The 20564-nt window shown below is 63.5% G+C and overlaps 1 protein-coding gene across 2 annotated transcripts in view; it reads right to left on the bottom strand.

Annotated features, from left to right (window-relative positions):
• PRR5 (proline rich 5) overlaps positions 1-20564 on the bottom strand; it is a 50827-nt gene that overhangs the window by 7962 nt on the left and 22301 nt on the right. The window contains exons 2-5 of one of the 2 annotated variants that reach the window (XM_055329065.1): positions 18909-19028; positions 9239-9319; positions 4204-4252; positions 2862-2919 (exon numbers count right to left, since the gene is read on the bottom strand). In XM_055329065.1, coding sequence (XP_055185040.1) covers positions 2862-2919; positions 4204-4252; positions 9239-9319; positions 18909-19018 — 298 coding nt within the window. In that variant the 5' untranslated portion in view covers positions 19019-19028. Of the gene's footprint in view, positions 1-2861; positions 2920-4203; positions 4253-9238; positions 9320-18908; positions 19306-20564 lie in introns of those variants that run through there. The other variant, XM_055329064.1, reaches the window with a different exon arrangement.

The following is a 20564-nucleotide window of genomic DNA, read 5'->3' on the forward strand; positions in this document are numbered from 1 at the left end:
GTGACCGGCTGGATAAAAGGGGGTGCAGGGGTGTCTCTGGGTGAGGGGGGTGAAGTGCCACAGGCTGGCTGCCTCCCCAAGTACTGCTTGAGGGGAACACTCTCGAGGCTCCCAAGGGACCCGGGGGGGCAGACAGAGGCCTTCACCTCCTGTCTTACTTTCTTTGGGCTCTGGGCCCCACACCTTCCATCCACAAAGGCCCAGATCTGTGGGGCTGCGGGGGCTCCACGGGGCCCAGGGGGCACCCCAGGCAGCCCATCCGACAGTGGCGGGGCCTCCGTGCATGGCCCATCCGCTGGCACCGGGGCTCTGGGGCAGCAGCCAGTCCCGGGGCCCGCACCTAGCTCCGCAGAACCCGGGAGGGGTGGGGCCGCTGCCCGCGGAGCTCTGCCCGTACAAAGGTCCCTTCAGGTCCCTGCCACCCCTGGCAAGAAGAAAGGTGGCTCAGTTCCCGGGGCCGGCCGTGGGGTAGCTCTGGGCATGGGCCAGGCCGCGGGGTGGAAACGCTGCGGAAAGCACATGTTGTCAAACACGGACGCCAGGCCCCGTCAGAGCCGCACGCTGACCGAGAGGCCGGGAAGCACGGCCTCGCCCACTGGCTGCGGGCTCCCGCCGGGCTGAAGTCTAGGGGCGGCAGGGCTGGGGGGGGTTACAGTTTCAGGCGGCACAGTGCTGGAGCCCTCTCTGCTCGCTGGAGGACCCCAGGGGAGTCCTGCGACTGGAGCCTCAGTGTGTGATCCTCTGACGACGGGCGTGATGACCGGCAAGGGCGGCAGGTTCGCGGAGAGCAGGCCACAGGCACGGCCACCGGTGGGCGCAGCTGGGCCGCGTCCGTGCTGAAGCTCAGCAGAAGCCAGGTTCTCATCCGTCTCCCTTGATCAGCCCGGGAGGCCGGAGGGCACCAGGCTGATCTTGGCTCCGGTCTCAGCCCTGTGATGACCACAAGGCAGCAGAAAAGGCTGCAGCGGGGGCTCCGAGGAGGCCAGGCGGCCAGGAGGATGGCCCGGGGGAGTTAGGGCCGTGGCCACTGTGCGGTTTGGCCAAATGGCCTACAATAGGCTGGGATTCCTGCGGGACGAGGGAGGCCCGGGCCTAGGGCCTGGAGCCTGCAGGAGCCCCCGAGCTCCTCCCCAGAGTCCTGGAGCATCTGACAACCGAGGAGCCATCCTGGCGGCAGCCGGAGCCCACTCCTGTGAGCCACACTCCAAGACCACGGAACCACATGCAGCCCCGGAGGGAGACTCCAGGTCTCCCATTTCCAGGAATCACTGGGCCCGGGAGCTGACGTCCAAGGCCTGGGTGGAGGCTGGAGCGGGGTAGGCGGCAAGGTCCTGGGGCTGCCCACAAGGCCCCCCGTCGCCCTCCAGCAGAGGCACCGTTGAGGACACTGCTGGCCACAGGGAATCGTCTCGAGAGCTGCCCTGGGAGCCACACCGGGGCAGGAGGTGGATGGGGCAGGCTCCAAAGCCCACCCCTTGGGGTGTGGTGCTGGCTATGTCCCCATGGCATGGACTGAGGGGGGCCAAACTTCCTCCTGAACTGACCGCATTTTGAGGCCTGGCTCGAGGGCCACCATTTCCGTGTAGTCCTCCCTGACTGCCAAGACGGAGCTAACCTTTCCCTCCCCGGGCCCTCCCTTCAGCCTGACGTTCGGCACGCTGAACTGTCACCGTCTGGCCCACATCTGTGTCCCTAGCTGGGCCATCGGTCCCTGCCAGGCAGGCCTGGATCTCCTCCATCTCCGAGCCCCCAGAGGCTACCTGGGGCCTGACCCGTAGTGAGCACGCGGGTGGAGCCCGTCCAACCCCACAGCGCTGGGATGGGGACGCTGAGGCTCAGGCCTGTGGCGGGAGGGCAAGGGCAGGCCAGGCCCTGTGGCCCCCAGATTGGGGCTCCGTGCCCATCCCTGAGGCCTGGGGAGGCTAGACGGCGCCGGCACTCCCCGCTGGTGGCCTGGCTGACACAGCCGCTGCAGGCGGGCTCTCCTGAGCTGCACAAAGCTTCTCTTCTCTGAAGATCCTGGCTCCCCTGGGCCGGAGCTGGTGGGTGGCACAGGCACTTCTGGAATGTGCCAAGTAAGGAGAGGGGCGTGGGAGGGCGTCTCCACCAGGTGCCAGAGCCTCACCACCCTGCCCTGCTGGCTGAGCCGCCGCCTCCTCCAGGAAGCCAGCCTGGGCCTCTCCCTCCCCTCCCAGGCTCCTGTCTCCGAGCCTCCGCCCGATACAAGGAGGGGTGTAGGAAGCAGGGGACATGCTGCCCTGAGTTCCTCTGCTGGCCAGGGGGTCCTCCTCTGTGCTGTGGGCCACCACCCCTTCGCCCTAGGATCCAAGTAAACTCAAGGAAGAACCTGAAGCAGTAGTAGAACCAGGCTGGTGCCTCAATTTCCCTGTATGTGCAGTGGCTACAGTGATGCTATCTCCTTGGCCCAGATGTTGGGGATCCAAGGAGTCAGCAGCTGGCCAACACCCAGGACGGTGGAGCACAGAGCGAGCAAGTGCCTGGTGCAGAGAAGACACTCAACAGACGCTGGTGGAGCCTGAGCTCAGCACGGGGCCTCGCACGGAACAGGCCTCAGCACAGGCTTCGAGGTCCCCGGAGATGCTGCCGGGATGGGGTTCAGGCGCCAGAGGCCCCGGGGCAGTGAGGGGAGGCAGGGCCTCCACCCGATATCTCAGCCCTCCTGGGCTCTATTGCAGGGGTGCGGGAGGGGGGATGCTCTTCCCAATAAGGTTCCCTCCTAGGGTCAGATCCTGGCCTGGCTGCCCTGCTGCCCCCCACCCTGAGCCCTGGGGCCACAGGTCAAGCTTCCCAGCAGCAGCGCGGCCCACACTCGGTCCCAGCTGCGGGGCCACCAGACTCACCCTCATAGAAGCGGATCTTGTCCCGCAGAATCACCATGCCTTTCGTCAGCAGCTGGTTCTGGAAAGCATGCATGGGGTGCCGTTACCGCCCCGGGGCTGCTGGGGACAGGCAAGGCCCCCAGGAGCCCCCCAGCTGGCAGCCAAGGCCCAGGGGGCAGGGACTCAGCTGTGCCTGCTGCCCCCCAGCTCACCCTGGGAGCACAGCGAACCCCCAGAGGCCCGCTGCGCAGGGCAGGTGGCCACCTTCACGTCCCACCATGAAGGAAGGCCCTCCATGCAGGCGGGCTGCAGGCCGGACATCCTGGCCTGGCAACCACATCGGGGACTTGAGGCCCAACGTGCCAGGTTCCCGCTGTCACATCGCCCCAGCGTCACGGCCACTCATCTGAAGCGTCCTGAAGGGGAACGCTCGGACACAGGGAGTGGATGGTAGCCGCCGGGGACCGTGGGGAGTGGCGAAGGGGGGCGGCTTGGAAATGTGGGGCTGCTGCTGGGGGCGGGTAGTAGGTTCTGGAATCAGTGGGGTTAGCACCCTGAATGTCACTAACTGTATACTCGAAATGGGCGCTGCACGAGTGTCACCCCGTGATAAACCTGTCATGCTGAAGAACCAACCCTACAGCTGCATGAAGTGAGGCCTTGCACTTGGAGCCCACCCCAGGCAGGTGGTGTGAGCCGGGCAGGCAGCTCCAGGATTTCACGGGCTCTGCGGGCTTTGGACCAGAGGAGCCGTGACAAGTGTCAAGTATGGCACAACCTGGGGACTGGGGGCCTCGTGGTGCTGATGCCAGCCCAACAGCATCACCGTGTGAGCTCAGGGTACTGGGGCCATGCGGTGACCCAAACGTGGATGCTCGAGAGCCCACCCTGCTATGCCAGGAGATGAACGACCTGTCAGAAAACCATCCCCAGGGTCACCTGGGTGGCTCAGTGGCTGAGGCCCTGCCTTCGGCCCAGGGCATGATCCTGGAGTCCCAGGATTGAGTCCCCGCATCGGGGTCCCCACAGGGAGCCTGCTTCTCCCTCTGCCCATGTCTCTGCCTCTCTCTCTGTACCTCTCGTGAATAAATAAAATCTTTACTAAAAAAAAAAAAAAAAAGAGAGAGACAGAGAGAGAGAGAGAAAAGAAAACCAACCCCGTGTCTGCCATGTGCCAGGGCACGCATGGCACAAAGACTTCACCTGGATTGTTATTAACCTTCACGATGCTCCACGTGGGCTAGACGGGGAAACTGAGTCATGGTGGTGAGGTGGTCCTGGTACCCACTAGGAACAGGTGACCCCCGCCCTTTCTGGCCAGCTCGGAAAGCAGCCCCAGCCCCGCGGAGAGCAGACCACCCACCTGCAGGTACTCCGTGAAGAAAGATCCCAGCTCTGTCTTCAGCAGCTGCCTGTGGGCCGGAGGGGACACGGGAGTGAGGGACAGCAGGGCTCGGAGCCTGCGCGGCATGGGGTGGGGGACACACCCCACCTGTCCCCACGCCACGGGCCTCTGTGCGGCTCGCCCCAGGCTCTCGGGCACCTGCCACCATTTCACACAAGAGGCAGCTGGAGGCTCCCCAAAGGCAGAGTGGGGGCCATGGGCACCTGTTATGTTCTCGGGGGACACAGGCAGACGTGGGGCTCCAGCCCCTCAGCTCTATCCCTCCTCCTGCAGCCGCTGCACAGCCCCTTCCCCTCCATCCTCCCGGTCGTCCTCCCCAGGGCATCTTCACGCGGCTCCTCCCGTGCTCCACCCTCAGCAGGCTCAGAGAGGTCAAGTGACTCATCCAGGGCCACACAGGACACACCGAGCTGGGCTCTGACTCTTGTTCTTCGTATTCAACGTTGACAGCTCTGTGCTGCACACCTCTGGGGGCTGAGGGAACGGCGGGCGTCCTGGCCCAGACCCAGCACAGCCTGAAATGCTTGGGCGCTGTCAACGTTAGGCCCACCTGTCCTCTCCCTCCCCCTTGGAGCTGTGTGCACGCAGGGGACGGAACTCACCTCCCCCCCATACCCACTCTGTGGCTGCTCTGGTCCTCAAAGGCCTTTAGGGGCTGCAATGCTTTACTTTCCTGAAAGTGGGGACCCCCCAGGACTGGCTGTCCCCCAGGGGGTAGGGGCGGGGGTAAGTGTAGCCCAGAGGGCAGGTGGTTCGCGTGAGGTAACTAGCACCCCAGCAGCTGACCAGCAGTCACCCCTGGAGCTGGGGGCTTCGGGCAGAATCTGGAAGGTGCGGAAGCACAAGGAGGGGCCACAGCCATGCCAGGCCGGTCACGGACCGGAGCTCTCGACAGCTCGACGGGTGGTACCTGTGTCCCTGGTGGGACGCGTAAGGACCCCAAGGGTCAGTGCACCTGCAGCTGTCTGGAGGCAGCCCCGGGGCCCCGTCCCGCACCCCTGCCCTGTGGCTTCTCTTAGCACAGGACCAATGTCAGGTCACTGCCCGACGCAGTCCTCATGTAACGGTGAGGTTAACGGGGATGATGTTCACCGGGCTGAGCCCCACCGAGACAGCAGGGGGTGGAGTGCTGCTCTGTGTGAAGCCAGTGACCCCGTGGTCGGCCCCCAGCCACCGTCCCTCCACCTTCTCCCAAGTCAGGGCTTCCAAGGATAAAATGTGACCTGAGCTCCTGTCATGACCCCGTGTCCAGGCTCAGTATCTATCTCAAGGTCTCCACGTGACACAAGGGGCCACTCTGGGCAAGAACAGAGGGAGTGGCTTCTGGAGCAAAGGGCAAGGAGGGAAGATCATCTTTTAGGCCCAAGACTGAGCCTGGGTGAGTCCCCTCTGTGCATCAGGGGTCAGCACCCCCATGCTGCCAGTGCACCGTGCGAGGCTGGGCAAGGCCGGGTAAGTCCCCTCCCCTGCGTGGTGTCAAGGGAGACCATGGCTAATCCTTGGTGTATACAGCAGGTGCTCAGTAAAGCCCTCCTCACCCGCTCCCTGGCCCAGTCAGTCGAAGTGAGTATGAGCATGAATGAATGAATGAATGAATGTCTCCTTTAGGGCCAAGCAGACCCTCTGTCCCACTGCTGGCTGCCCCGAGCTCCCCACTACGTGTGCCCCTGAGCAGGGGCGAGGGGCATGGGTAGCCGAGCACTCCCATTTGTGCTCTGCCCACCAGCTCTCCCAGCTGCAGATGAGGGAAACCGAGCTCATTCCACAGATGTGCAAACTGAGGCCCCAGGGCCAAGTGGTGAGGTCCCTGTGGGTCCTGCTGGTCGCACTGCACCCACACCCTTAGGGGAGCCTCCAGGCAGCCTACGCACCCAGACACCACCCTGTCCAGACAGGTCTGCGGGGGCAGCGGCAGGGGTAGAGGCAGGGGCAGCGCACGGGCAGGGGTAGGGGCAGCGGTAGGGGCAGGGGCAGCGGCAGGGGCAGGGCAGCCGATCTGCACCCCAGCCAGAAGCCCAGGGGGCAGCAGGAGGGGCCTTAGGGCACAGCAGGTGGCCAAGGTCCTGCCCTGGGGCTCACTCGCCTCTCGGGCCCCAGGCAGACCAGGAGCTGCCCGAATGCTGCAGGAGAGGCCACCCCAGGCAGACACCCGGGTGTGTCTGCAGTGGCAGAGTCAGGACAGGCTCGGAACGCAGAGCAGCCTGGGCCACGGGCCTTTCACAGCTGAGCACAACCAGGCACCTGCGGCCTGATTCTGAGGGTGGGGTGTGCGAGGAGTCCTTCGGGGGCAATGCCGTCCGAGACGCGGCAGAAAGACGTGTCCTCTGCAACCCAGAGGGACTTAGTCTCTGTCTGGAGAAACTATTTTGCAAAGTGTGTCTGTTCCGGGGCCTCAGGAGAAGGTGATCAAAGGAATAAAAGGGTCAAGAGAGAGGCTGGATCAGCAGCCTGGATGTCACCCAAATCCACCCTGCACGCTTTAGAGACCACCACCTGGGACGTGAGAAGACAGCCCCCACGGGGGCGAGAGCCCAGTAAGGGTCCAGATCCACAACATATAAAGAGCTCCCGCAACTCAACAATAGGAAGACATATCACCCGATTTACAAATGGGCCAAGCGGACGTTTCCCCCCAAAAAACGGGTGGCCAATGGGCTTCTGAGATGTTCCTGTCATTCGTCATAGGGGAAATGCAAACCCAAACCACAAGCCAGCACTTCACACCCACAAGTAGAATACAAACGCCCAGAAGTAACAAGTGCCGGTAAGAAGGCAGAGGACTGGCCACTCAGACGCTGCTGGCGGGAAGAGACGCCGGCGCGGCCGGCCGCCGCGGGGCACCCATCCCATCCTGGGTCACCCAGAGAAAGGAAGCCACCGACCACACACAGCCCCACCCTGCACGTTCATGGCCACGCCTGCGTTACAGCCCCAGGGGGCAGCAGGGGCCCAGGTATCTACCACTAGGTGAATGGAACGACGAAAGGCGGTGTCCCTTGCGTGGAATGTTATTTGGCCACAAGAGGGAATGAAGTATGGCACAGGGACACCCCGTTGCTTAGCAGTTGGGCGCCTGTCTTCGGCCTGGGGCATGATCCTGGAGTCCTGGGATCGAGTCCCACATTGGGCTCCCTGCATGGAGCCTGCTTCTCCCTCTGCCTGTGTCTCTGCCTCTCTCTGTGTGTCTCATGAATAAATAAAATCTTAAAAAAAAATATGGAGAGGGAGGGTGACGGCCAGACACCAGGGTCCTGTGACTATTCACCTCCCCTGGATTTATTTAGTCTTTCCCGGGCACAGCCAAGGAGCACCCACACCAACCTGCCCACCCACCCGCGAGAACAGAGGGGAATGTGCGGTGACAGCATCAATGGCTCTGGTCACGGGGCCCTCTCGTGGGATCAAGGCTGATGACTGATGACATCACGTGTAATTAAATGCACTTGATGGAACGTGGCCACGCGCTGGAGAAGGGCAAGGGGCAGTCCCAAGGGACCCATGGGCCCCAGGGTCAGGGACCCGAGTCCCAGCTCCACTGACCAGCCTGGGAACCCAAGCGACATGCCGTCTCTGCCTCAGTTCCCCCACCTGTAAAACGGCGACAATCAGGTCTCCACTGCTCAGGGCCGAAGGCGTGGGAAGCTCGCCAGCAAACCCTTGACGGAAGTGTTGTGAGCATAGTGAGTTAAGGACGCCCCGCATGGAAGGTTTGCGGGGGTTAGAGACGCGCTCCCCGGACAGCCACGGGCCAGGAGCTCCACGCCTCCCGTCGTGCCTGGCTGCCGCCTGCCCCTTGGGGGAGGGTTCTGGGGCTGGAGAGGGGAGCCTCTGTACCCCCCAGCTCCCCAGCACACCCCCCCGAGGGAGGCCGCCGCTCTGTGCTCGCCCCCCAGGGCTGGGGATGGGGGCTCACCACCTGGAGGGGGAGACAGCTGAGAGCCAGACGGTCGTGACCACCGTTTCAGACGTGGGGGTGGGGAGAATGGGACACACGCTGGCTGCTTTGTTTGTGAATTTGGGAAGTGGTCTCCCTCCTTTTTGTTTACACATCCAGCAGATTCCCCAGGTTTGCCACGAACTCCTGTCTCCCTCAGTGGACGCATTTGAGGACAATGAGGATCCTGGGGCCGGCCCTGGGTGGCCCAGATGAGCCCCCAGAAAAGCAGGGTCCCCTGATGGGTCGCGTGTAGGGGCCCTGGGAGAGGCAACGAGCTCCTGCTCTGTGACTCCAGCTGCCCCTTCCCCCACCCGGGCCTCAGTTTACCTGTCTGTAAAGGCCCCTTCCGCTCCGCTACACTGGGCAGCGGTGCCCTGTATGGAAATGGTCCCTGTCCCAATGATGCTTTTCTCCCCCTCTTGAGCTGATGAGGAGCTCCTCTCCCCATACTGCCATGGGGACCAGCACGGGCCGGGGAGGGAAGGAGACGGCACGGGGGTAGGAAATCCCTCCTCGGGGGAGCTGTGTGACCCTGGGCAAGTGTCCTGACCCCTCTGAGCATCACCTCCTACACGATGAAGCAGGGCTGACAGCGCTGGCCTTGCAGACCTCTTCCCCGGGGTGGATGGTGCTACGCTCACACGGTCAGCTCGGAGGGGCCGGTCTGTCCCGGGCTCCCTCAGCAGTGCTCACCGCCTGGCCACCCACAGGAAATGAGGGGCATTCGGCTGGGCTGGAACTGCCCTTCCGGGAACAACACTCCCGTCATTAGGCAGGTGGGTCCTTCCTCTTTAACAGAATAATATCCTTCGTGATGTTCGCCACCCGCGGGGAATGTGGGCGTCATCTGGAGCCACTGACCAAGGCCCACCCCGCTTCCCCTGAAAAGAAAGTCCTCAGGATGGGTGGGGGTGAAGGGCGGCCAGGGCCTGCGGTCGGGGTCGCTGCCCACTGGGGTGTGGCCGGGGAGACCAGGGCCTGGCTGTGGCCTCCACCCAGGCGCTGCCTCCCCCACCACTCGCAGGCCCATGACGCGACGGGACGCTGGCCACTCACCGGACGCCTTCGTTGAGGCTGAAGAGCTCCTGGTCAGGCAGCCCCTTGCGCTGGAAGACAGCGATGACCCCGTTGTGGATGCTGCAGGCAGGAGAAGGGATGGCGCTGAGCCCCGAGACCCCTGCCCACGCTCGAGGCCTCCCCTCCCCGGAAGAGCCCACGCTGCTCGGCTCGAGAACAGATGTGGGTCTGCTCAGAAGCGGGTGCCCGGCTGTCCTCGTGGGACCCTGTGCTCCCCAGGGCCTCCGCTCCCATCCTGACCCCATAGTCCCAACATCTCCAGGGCCTCCGCTCCTGTCTCGACCCCTACCCCAGCCTCCCCAGGGCCTCCACTCCTGTCTGGACTCCTAGCCCCAGCCTCCTCAGGGCCTCCGCTCCCATCCCGACCCCACAGCCTCAACATCCCCAGGGCCTCCGCTCCCGTCTCAACCCCAGCCCCAGCCTCCCAGGGCCTCTGCTCCTGTCTCGACCCCTAACCCCAGCCTCCCCCACAGGTGCTCTTCGGGAGCCTGCACACACTCTGCCCTCCTTCCTGTGTTCTTGAACCCTCTCTTCCCAGGGGCACCCTGAGATCACCCGTCCCACCCTGTAACGTAAGCCCGACACGGGCTCCTGGGTGCCTCTGACTCCCAGCATCCCTGAGCACCGAACGCTCGTATTATCTGCCCCCCCTGGGGAAGCTGCCTCCAGCCACAAGGCCTTGGCACATGCCCTTTCTGCTGGTTGGTCCTCACCCACGTCCGTCATCTATTTCCTTTAGATCACGCGTCACTGGCAGCCTTGCCAGCACTTGGCGGTGAGCAACCACACTTTTCTGTGTGGTTTAACTTGTTTCCATCACTATCTACAAACCCCAAGGGCACGGGGCTGGTTGTTCATGACCTGCCTGTGTAGACCTGGCATCTGGCCTGAAGGAGGCTTGCAGGCATCTGGGGAGAGCTCCTCCTTGACTCTCCCTCACCCTCCAAAGCAAGTCGGTCCTGAAGGCCGACCCATGTCTACCTCTTGCAGCTCCCCTGTATCACCCCCACCCCTGCCCTCCCTTCCAGCCAGGGCTCCTCTTTGTGCGCCTGGACCTGATGACGCCAGCCGGCCTCCTCACCACCTCGAGCCACTTCCCTGATCAGGGTCTTGCGAGGCATCTGCTGCCCTGCAGATACAGCCCAAGGCCCAGACGTGGCATTCAAGGCTCATCAGGAATGGCCCCTCCCCGCATTCCAGGGCATCATACACTGAAGTCTCAGAGGGGGGACCTGCCAGCCGCCACACCTCTGTGCTTCCGCACCCGCTGCCCCTTCTGCCTGGGAGGCCCTTCTCCCTGGCTATGAGGCAAGTAATACACTGAAGACTCGGCTCAGAAGCCACTTCCTCCAAGAAGCCCTCCGGACCCCATCCTCCCCCCACAGAGACGCCTATCCTTTGCTGATTCACTTTCCCATTAGCAACCCCCACCCCTCCAGGGCGAGCACCAGGCCTGGGTGGCTCTGCTGCCCTCCCCCCTAGGACCCAGTGCCTGATCTAAAGCCCACAGACTTGCTGCTGTGATTCTCGGGGTGGAGGGGACCCCAACCTTGCAGACGGGGAGACAGAGGCGCACAGAAGCCAAGTCCCCTGCAGGAGGGCACAGAGCTCGCCAGGCGCCCCCTCCTCACACCGGGTGGGTGTGGGCAGGGCTGGGGCAGGGCCCCACGTCCCAGGTGGGGAAAGGAGGCTCCGAGGCGTGCGGGGTCGTGCCCAGGGCCCACGGCCAGTCCAGCTCCACCAGGACTTATGAGCTTCTCGGCAAGTGCTCACCAGCACCAACACATCACAGGACCTGGAGCTGCTCCGGGCCTGGCATCTCAATGCCACTCATTTGCGTGTCCAAGACACACGTCCTCTGATTTCCATTTCTGGCCTGTGAAAGGGGATCATGAGCAGGCTGGCCCCCCACCCCCGGCCGCGGTAAGGATGGGGCCTGGCTGGGGCTGAGCCTCAGGGTACGGTCCTAGGGGGATCGTGCTCTCCTGGGTCGGAGTCCCCGGTAGACCCAGGCCCAGCACCGTGTAAGGCTGCTCCCCCTCTACGGCTAAAAACGATAAAAATCCACCAGGAGGGCTGCCCGGAAGCCAGTGGTCCTCCGGCAGCTGCCACGTTGGAATCCCAGCAGCTGCAAGCTTGCTGCCAGCCCTGTGGGGGTTGCTGGGGGGCCTGGGGGCCCAGCTGCTCCTGGGGCAGAGGGGACCAAGGTCGAGGCCCCGAGGTGGGAGACAGCCGGTGCAGGCTAAGCCCTGGGTGGCCTCTCCGCGGCCCTCTGCCTCTCCCTCCCGGCCTTCAGGAGGGACCCCAGCCCCAAGGCGACCCTCTACCCCAGGGCTCTGGATGGCAAGGCTGGCCCCTGAACCAGGTCCTCCCTGAGGCCCTCAGGGCATCTGGTGCCCTGGGTGTCACATGTGTCACCCCTCCTGCCTCAGGGCTTCTGTCCCTGCTGTCTCTTCCTCTCTAAACTCACCCTCCACCCACCCCGAGGACCTCAACCCCCACCCCATCCCCCCCAGGTCGGTCCCTCCTCCCTCATACCAGTCTTGCAGGAAAAAAACTGACCTTGGCAGTCATTTCTTGGGGAGGGAGGTCTATGTGCCTTACTGTTCTCCCCTGAGCCCCAGCCTCCCCCGGGCGCTGCACCCAGAGTGTCAGCCAGCGAGGGACGTTATCTCCCTTGGGTCCTTCCTACACCTGTATCCCAGCAGCCCCGGCCCCACCCCAGGGGCCAACCTGAGACTCCGCTTCCCACACCCGCTGTGACCCCTGGCCACCCATGCCTCAGCTTCCCCATCTGCACGATGGATCCTGAACGCTAGCACCCAAAGGAGACAGTGCCCAGGCAGCAGCCTGGCCCGCCAGTGACACCCACTATGGCATCTGCAGCAGTGACTCTGAGCAGAGGCCTGTCCCCAGAAGCTCCCACCACAGCTCAACCATCCGCTTTGTGGTTTTCTCCATCTCTTGCTTCTAACCACCACACAGGGGGCCTGTCACACCCCAGGCTCCGGAAGGAAATGCTCAGGGTCTGGTGAGCCAAGGGACAGCCCAGGATCACACGCAGCATGACACCTGGCAGAGCCAGTGAGCCTGGCCTGTGGTCCCCGCGGTCCCCTCACCCACCTGTGCTAGCCCAGGAACTGCCTCACACCCCGTGCCTGGCCGGACGGGGGACGGGGGTGCGCGGACAGGCAGGGCCTGTGCCTTCCATCCCTCTGCAGGAACGGGCTGAGGCTCCCCTTCCTTCCCAAGTCCAACTTGGGCAAACAACAACAAAAATCCTTGCTGCGAGCCATTTGGGGAGAGGAAGGGTGGGGAGCAAGAGGCCCTCATGTGACTTATCATCCCCCCAAAATAGAAATGAAACCCCAGGCACCACGGGCCGTGGCCTCCTAGCCAGAGGTGGGCAGGCCCAGACGCAGGCCCTGGCAGATGGTCCCGTGGAAACCACAGGCAGCCCCTGAGGGTGCTTCCGGAGGAGACCCACGGCCTCTCCCCGCCAAGCACTGCCTCGTGGAGCCTGTCCCCCTCCCCGGTGCGTCCCAGCATCTCTTGCCTGGGCCCAAGTCGGTAAGTGGTAAAGGGGAGAAGGTGCGAGGCCCCTGGGGAGGCTCTAGGGCGCCCTGGAGAGCAAGGGGCCCAGAGAAGGGAGGGGGCACAACCAGACTGGGAGGAGCAGGGCGGACTGCAGGCGCCTGGGGGCACCTGCCCGGGGACCCCTGGTTTGGGCTGGAGCCCATATGGGGCGGCAGGGTGAAGGGGGCCCCACATCCCCCCGTCACTTTTCCCAGCGCTGCCCATGTGCTCGCACAGGAAGCCCCAGCACAGTGAGTGGGCTGGTCGGTGAGGCCAGTGTACCTCCAGGGGCCCCTGAGGACTGTAAGGCCCCTGGCAGGGACCTGGAGGCATAGCCCTGCCTCTGTCAGGTGCCCACCCCGATTCAGGCACAGCCTCCAGAGGCCTCTGCCAGGTGGCCCCAGCAGACTGGCCCAGACCTGAGCACAACGGCCACGTCCTCAGGCCCTGCGCCCTGGCGTCCAGGCTGGGTGTGTCCCACCGGCCACGTGGGAAGGGATGGTCAAGTGAATGAGGAAGGGCGGGGGGGGGGGTGCTGGGCTCCACTGGGCCCCCCAGGCTCCACTCCTGCTGCTGGCTGCCACCCCACCCGACATCTGGGGCGCTAGTCCTCCCTCTTCTCTGTCTGCGCCTGTCCTTGCCGGTACCCGGGGGTCATGCCTGGCCCTGAGAGATGAATGGGGGGGCCACCTCTGCTCCAGCTGCCCCAGGAGCAGCCCACTGGCCTCCTCTTCACCTCCAGGGGAAAGGCACAGGAAGCAGGCAACTTGGAATCCAGGCCCCGATGTGACCCTCTGGAAACTGGGGTGACAAGGCCTTTTCCAGGCCTGTGCCAGCTTCCTCTGCTCCTCTGCAAACAGGTCCCACTCACCCCCTGCTTTCAGCCCACCTGGCTGCAGATGCTCTAACAGGGCTCCTGGCCGAGCGGGAGGGGCCCAGGCCCAGTGCACTCCTCCCTGGGCACCTGGTAAGGGGCCTGATCCGCCAGTCCCGACTGCAGGGGGCAGAGTGGAGCACCTGCATCCTTGAATGGGTGCGGGGGGGGGGGGGGGGGGGCTTCACATCCCCCCCTTCCCAGCTGTGAGGCAGGTTCTGGATGCCATGCTGGGGAGGGCTGGGGTCGGGGGCCGGGGAGGGTTGGGGGGGCTGGGAGGGAACTGCAGGTGGGAGAAGTATTAGCGTCACAAATGGCACAAACAGGGACACCTGGGTGGCTCAGTGGTTGAGCAGCTGTCTTAACTTCAGGGTGTGATCCCAGGGTCCTGGGATCGAGTCCCGCATTGGGTTCCCCCACAGGGAGCTGTGTCTCCTTCAGCTTGTGTCTCTGCCTGTCTCTGTGTCTCTCATGAATAAATGTATAAAGTCTTAAAAAAAAAAAAAAGCAACATACAAACAGTCGCTTAAAACAACCCAAATATGTTTCCTCACATTCCTGAAGGCCAGAGGTTCTCAATCAGTTCCGCGAAGCTGAAATCAAGGTGTTGGTGTGACTGGCTCCTTCTGGAGGCTCCGGGGGACAATCTGCTTCCTGGCCTACTCCAGCTTCTACAGGTGCCCACGTTCCTTGTCCCAGCCTTGTCTCACCCAGGAAGCACGGTGGCACCTTCTATCTCTGCTTCCATCCTGCCATCTCCTCCCCTTGCTCTGACCCCTGTGCCTCACTCGCTCTCCTGAAGAACCCTGGGATGACACTGGGCCCCCATCTCGAGATCCTTAACTTCATCACACCGGCAGAGTTTCTGCCTTTGACATATTCACAGGTTCTGGGGGGCCGGGGTGTGGACAGCTTTGGGGGCCGTTACTCTGCTGACCACACCTGGACTGCCTGGGGGGGGTGTGGAGGCTCAGGACCCAGATCCATCAGGCAAGCCTGTGGGAGGGGCGCCAAGCACAGGCCCTCCCAGCCCCCTCCAACCCCATGGACCACCCCGGAGCCTCCAGCCAACCTCCTCTGGCCCCTCAGAGACCCCAGAGAGGTGCTGGTAGACGTGCAGGCTTTGGAGCTGGCCCTGGCTTAGAACCCGGACTCAGTGTGGACCTGGGCCCCATCTTCTCTGAGCCTCAGTATCCTCCCCTGTGAAATGGGGCCAATGAGCCCCACCTTGAGGGCCGCTGGGGAATGACTGGAGCGCTGCTGGCGGGGGTTTGGTCATGGCCCAGCTCAGGTCAGGGCCTGCGCATGGCCTGCGCGGCTGCAGATTGCAGAGCTCTGGGGGCCTGGCGTTGCTGGGAGGAGGTCTGTGTGCAGAGCAGTCTGCAGGGGTTGGGCGGGCAGCCCTTGCCCAGGACGGGGGAGGGTGGCCCAGGCGGGCTGTCTACACCCTCCAGGTTCTTACCACCAACACCCACCTCTCTCTGTCCCTGGGGCCATGACCTCCAGTTAAACCTGGGGTCAGATTCCAGACCCTGACATCAGCATGAGATCTTGAGCAACTCCGCCCCCCTGCCACCTCAGTTTCCCTATCTGTAAGCTGAAGACAATCATCCCAGCCTTGGAGGGAGAGTATGGGGAGCGAGGGAGTGTCACATGCAGTGTGCCTGGCACCGTGTGGGCACATACCCTACCCTACCCTACTCGGGGCCTCCCCTCCCATACCTAGAAGGTGGGGTGGGCGCTGGGCTCTCCAAACCTCAAGCATCCGGGCCCAATCCAGGGCTGAGCTTTGGGGAGCTCCTGCTCGCCCCTCGCCCCTCAGCTGGCTCCTCAGCTCAAGAGCATGACCTAGCACGGAGCTAGAGGCCCCCCACCCACATGGGGTCCAAACCCCATGAGGAGCCAACTGGGGCTGTCCAGGAGGAATGCATGGACAGAGGGGGATAGGACCTGCCAGGTCTGAGCCCTGGAGGGAGGAGGGAAGAGGGAGGACTCTGGGTGGGAGCAGTAGGCCAGCCTCCCGAGGCCCCCAGCCTGAGAGTGCTACACAGGTACACCTATCTGGGGCCCTGCACTCGGCCTGGCTCAGGACAAGCCCGCGCAGTAGAGAAGTAGGGGCTGAGGAAACAGCCTTACCAGTGGGGCCTGTGTGGGTCACCCACACAGTTCCCGCACACCTAGGAGTCAACATTCCGGAGGAAGGAATGAAGCACAGGGGCCAGCTACGTGGTCAGCGCTCACCTGACCTCCCATTTTATCTCCTTCCAGGCACTAAACACGACCTGTGGTGACCTCATTCCTTTACTTGTGTCCCTGTTTATCTCCTGACTCCCTCTCCCAACTCCGGGCCCAGGAGGCTGTTCTTTTTCTGCTGACTCAACACCCTGGGAGCCGCCCAGCGCCAGGGAGTGAACAAATGCTTGAGCAACTGAATGAATGAATGAATACTAAGTGAATGCATGGATCCTATTCTCCTGAGAACAAGCTTTGTACTTTTGCCCCACATCAAGGTGAGGGAAGAGGCACAGGAGATTTAGGGGGGTGTGCCCAGGGTCACTGTTGTGGGTTGAATAGTGTCCCCTAGAAATTCCTGTCTTCTGGAAACACGGTCTTCACGGATGTTGGTTGGGTAAGGATCTTGAAACAAAAACCATCGTGGATGAGGGAGGTCCTAGAGCCAATGGCTGGTGTCCTTAGAAGAGAAAGGAGAGCAAGATTCGGTCACAGAGACCCAGGAGAGGCCACACGAAGATGGAGGCTGATGGCCACGAGCCAAGAAACTGCCGGGAGCCAGAAGAGGCCGAAGGATACTCCCCTGGGGTCCTCGAAGGGAGCACAGTCCTGCCGACACCTTCGTTTTGGACTTCTGGCCTCCGGATCCTCTGTTGTTCAAAGCTACTAAGATCGTGGCAATTTGTTACAGCAGCCCAGTGACACTAGTATGGCCACACAGATAAAAAGGCCTTGGACTCCAAGGGAGAAGCCCACAGCTCAGCAAAGCAGGCCCTGACAACCGACACAACTGTCTGGCACGAGGCTGTCATCCTGGGGACGCTGCAGGGAGCACTGCAAGAAGGGGTGGGCGGGCGGGCAGGAGAGACCTGAGCAGAGCCCCCCCCTCCGCCCCCCGGCCCTCCACTGCTCCCACTCATGGATGGGCAGAGGAAGGCGCTTTGCTTCCCCTTGGCTCCGTACCCCCTCTGCCTGGGGAGGAGGGAGCAGGGGCTCTGGCTCTGCTGTGTCCTACATGGGTGACAGTGACATGGGCAGGTCTGCTGGGTGCTCTGTGCCCTCTGTACATGGCCGAAGGGGGTGGGGTGGGGTGATAGAAATACCTCCCTCGCCAGGGAAAGTGAACCAAGAGCCATGAAAGGCCGGGCACCCAGGAGGAGTGCAAGACAGCAGGTGGGAGCAACCATGTGCCCAAGGGATGGAAGACTCAAGCTGTGGGAGAGGAAACGTGTTCTTCTGAAGTCTGGCAGAGGCTGAAGCTCTAAATCCCATTAAGTGGAAAGCAGCGGAGGGACTCAGGTGGCCTCTGTCTGCAGGCACCTCCCTGAGCTCCCCAAGACTCAGAGCTGGCCTCAGGTCACACGAGCGGGTGGCCGTCTGAGCCCCTGAGCCAGTCAGTGCCCAGCCAATACCCTGGCCTCCGTCTGGACAGCCCCAGCAGGAGATCCCAGCTGGCAGAGAGGAGCTCACAAAGCTCAGTACCTGGCAGACTCCTGAGGGCCCCCCCAATCCCATCCCTACAGGCCCACCCCAGCATGAGTTTGGGCTTGCGACGTGAGTTACAGAATACTATGCGCGGAGCACTGTGCAGAGGGTTTCAATGCATGTTTGCATTTAATCCCTACAACAGCCCCATGAGGTGGACACTCTCATTAGCACACCTTATGGCTATGCAAATTAAGGACCCCAGAGGTTAAGCGACTTGCTCAAGGCCACGCAGCAGGGAAGAGGCGGAGCTGGGACTGGAACTAAGTCTGTTGGGCTCCTTCCACCAAGCCAAAGTGGAGAAACGAGGGGGCTACCTGCACCTATCTCCTGAACTCCGAGATGAGAGAAATCAACTCTTGAGACACTGTGCGGTCAGTAGGGTCACTGAGATTCCCCAGTGAGAGTCCTTCCTTCTCTGTCTCCCCATCAGCCCCGTAAGGAGGAAGGCACATGAGCCCACGGACGTAGGGAAACTGAGGCAAACCCAGCCCCAACAGTCTGCAGCTCAGCAGGGACCGAGAAGACCAGCGCGTGGACAATGGGGTCCTGCCCAGCGCACAGACCAGGGTCTCCGGCTGGCAGCCCCGGGCCCGCGATGATGCTCACGGAGCTCTCGATGAGCAGAATAAATGTGTGGCCACACTGACAGCCGGGTTCCTGGGGGGCCAGGACCGCAGCCAGTGCAGCTGGCAACACTTCACTGCCAGGTGTGCCGGGCAGTGGGGAGGCATCCTCGGCCCCCCTGAACAGCCTCCCCCTCCCACCCTCCCCTCCCTTTCCCTTTTGGTGGAAATGTCTACTTTGAAAAGGGATCAGGAGCAGCCAGGATGGGGACTCTCACTAAATAAACCGTCTCTTTTCCGGATCCCAGCCCCACTCTTCAAACAAAGCTTGGGGGTGGGGGGACTTCCCACGCCCCAGCTGGTCTGGGAAAGGCCCCCGGGGGGTGGGGGGGAGGGTCGTCTCAGGAATGCCAGGCAGCTGCTGCACCCCTGCTGACAGCTGGGAGGACCAGGGGCCGCTCGGGGGAACTACCCGCCCACCCCTCTCCGACCAAAGGGACCTTGACTCTGAGACAGGAAGCGCAGCGGCCACCCACCGACTGCGCCCTTGGGGCTCGTCTGCTCATCCGCGAAATGGGAAAAATACTTCCTGCTCCACTTACCTCCCGGACTGCCCTGAGCACCGGGGCGCAGACGGGGAGACCCCGGGGGGGGGGGCAGGCGCGCGGGCTCCGGGCCCACCTCGTCGCCCACCCGCTGGGCGCTCCGCGGCGCGCCCCGGGACCGCGGGCCCGTCCCTCCCTTCTAGAAACACGTTGCACTAAACTTCCCCGCCCAACTCCGGCGGGGCGAGTTCCCTGCAGACCGTGCAGTGCCGCGGCGCCCCGGGCTCGCGTCCCCGCCCGCGGGCCACTGCCCCCCTCCGCGGGCGCCGGGCCGGGCCGGGCCGGGCCGGGCCGGGAGGGCGCGGCCTTACCTGTTCCAGGTGGCGTTGGCGCAGGCCCGGCGCTGCTGCGTGCCCCGCTCGTCCGCGCCGGCGGCGGCCGGCTCTCTCTTGCCCAGGTCACTGAGGCTGGGCGAACTCATGAACTTCAACCTGCGGAGAGTCCTCATCGTGACCCGGGCGGCCCGCGCCGCGCCCACGCGCGCCCCGCGCCGCGCCCTGCGCCACGCCGCGCCGCGGGCCCGGCCGGCACTGCGCCCTCTACGAGGAAACTTGGGCGAGAGCAGGAAGCGGAGCGGCCCCCCGGGGTCCCGCCCCGCGCCCGCGCCTCCGCCCCGGGCCCCGCGCCGCCCGGCCCGCGGGGTTAATCATTGCTCCGAGCGGCCGCAGCCCCGAGCGCCAGGAGCGCGGCCGGCAGCGCGGACCCGGCGCAAACGGAGGCGGGGGCGGGGCCGCGGCGAGGGGCGGGGCCGCGGCGAGGGGCGGGGCCGCGGCGAGGGGCGGGGCCCGGCGGGGGGCGGGGCCTCCTTTCCGCGGCGGCCCCAAAGCCCCCTCAGTGTGCCCTTGGGGCGCGCCTGGACCCTCAGGTCCTCCGAGGGCCACCTGGGCCCACGGGACACCAACACGCGTGGGACGCACAACCCCACCCCGAGCGTCCGCCCCGAGCCGGCCGCTGCGGCCACACGCACGCAGGGCGCTCGGGGCCTCCTTCCTTTGCCAGTGCATCACCAGAGTCACCCCTGCTTGGCATCCCCGGGAAGGCTCTGCCCACACAGAGCCCGCAAGGCCCTGCCGCGTGGACACAGACTCCCAGGTTCGCATGAAGACCTGGTGGAGACCTCCGGCCCCCTTGGGGCACCCCACCCCACCCCACCCAAGCCCGGCCTGGGCCCGACCAATCATCCTCCTCTGGCTGGAGGGCTAGCCACACCCGGGGCTGCCACGAGTGGCCTGTCCACTGCAGAAACCAGCAAAGCTGTCGCTCCTCCCGCCCTCCGGGTATCAGGGATGGTAAAAACAAGTGGGTGCCCTAAGACTTGGTGGCTGGGGACAGTGACCCCAGTGAAGGAAGGACAGGGCCCTGGTGCTCTCCACGCTTCACACAACACCTTTAGATGCTTGGTCTCAGATCACTCTCCCTCTATGATGTAGGAATTCTTTTTTTTTTCTTAAAAATTTTTTTTTTGGAGTATTAGTTGATACAGAGATAGGGATCTTTCTTCCCATTTCCAGTTGAAGGGATGTGGTTCAGAAAATGCAATGACCTGCCCAATGCCATATAATCAGCAAATGGCAACTCTGGGCCAACTCAGGCCTCCCAAGCACACTGCACAGGCATGCACAGCAACCCATCCTCAGCCCTGCCCCCCATCCCTCCCCAACTCAGACAGGGCACCACAGCACTGTTGCCCTCACCCTACTTCCTGGGCATTTCCTGGGGCCATGCCTGTGCCGAGCAAGTTCTGGTGGCACCACAACCCCCAACCCCATGTCCTCCCATAGATACTTCCCTGATAAATCAGTGGGGAGAAATGTGCTGATCCTAGAATCGCAGCAGGTGATGGATGCTCAGAGGCTCCCCCCACATTGTACAGAACAGGGAACTGAAACCCAGAGGCCACTGGATCCCTTTTGCCAGGGTGTGTGCATCTCCCACTTCCTCTCCATGGCAGAACTAAAGCACCTGCT

This window comes from Nyctereutes procyonoides, unplaced genomic scaffold (genome assembly GCF_905146905.1).
Source record: "Nyctereutes procyonoides isolate TBG_1078 unplaced genomic scaffold, NYPRO_anot_genome, whole genome shotgun sequence".
NCBI classification, from domain to species: domain Eukaryota; kingdom Metazoa; phylum Chordata; class Mammalia; order Carnivora; family Canidae; genus Nyctereutes; species Nyctereutes procyonoides.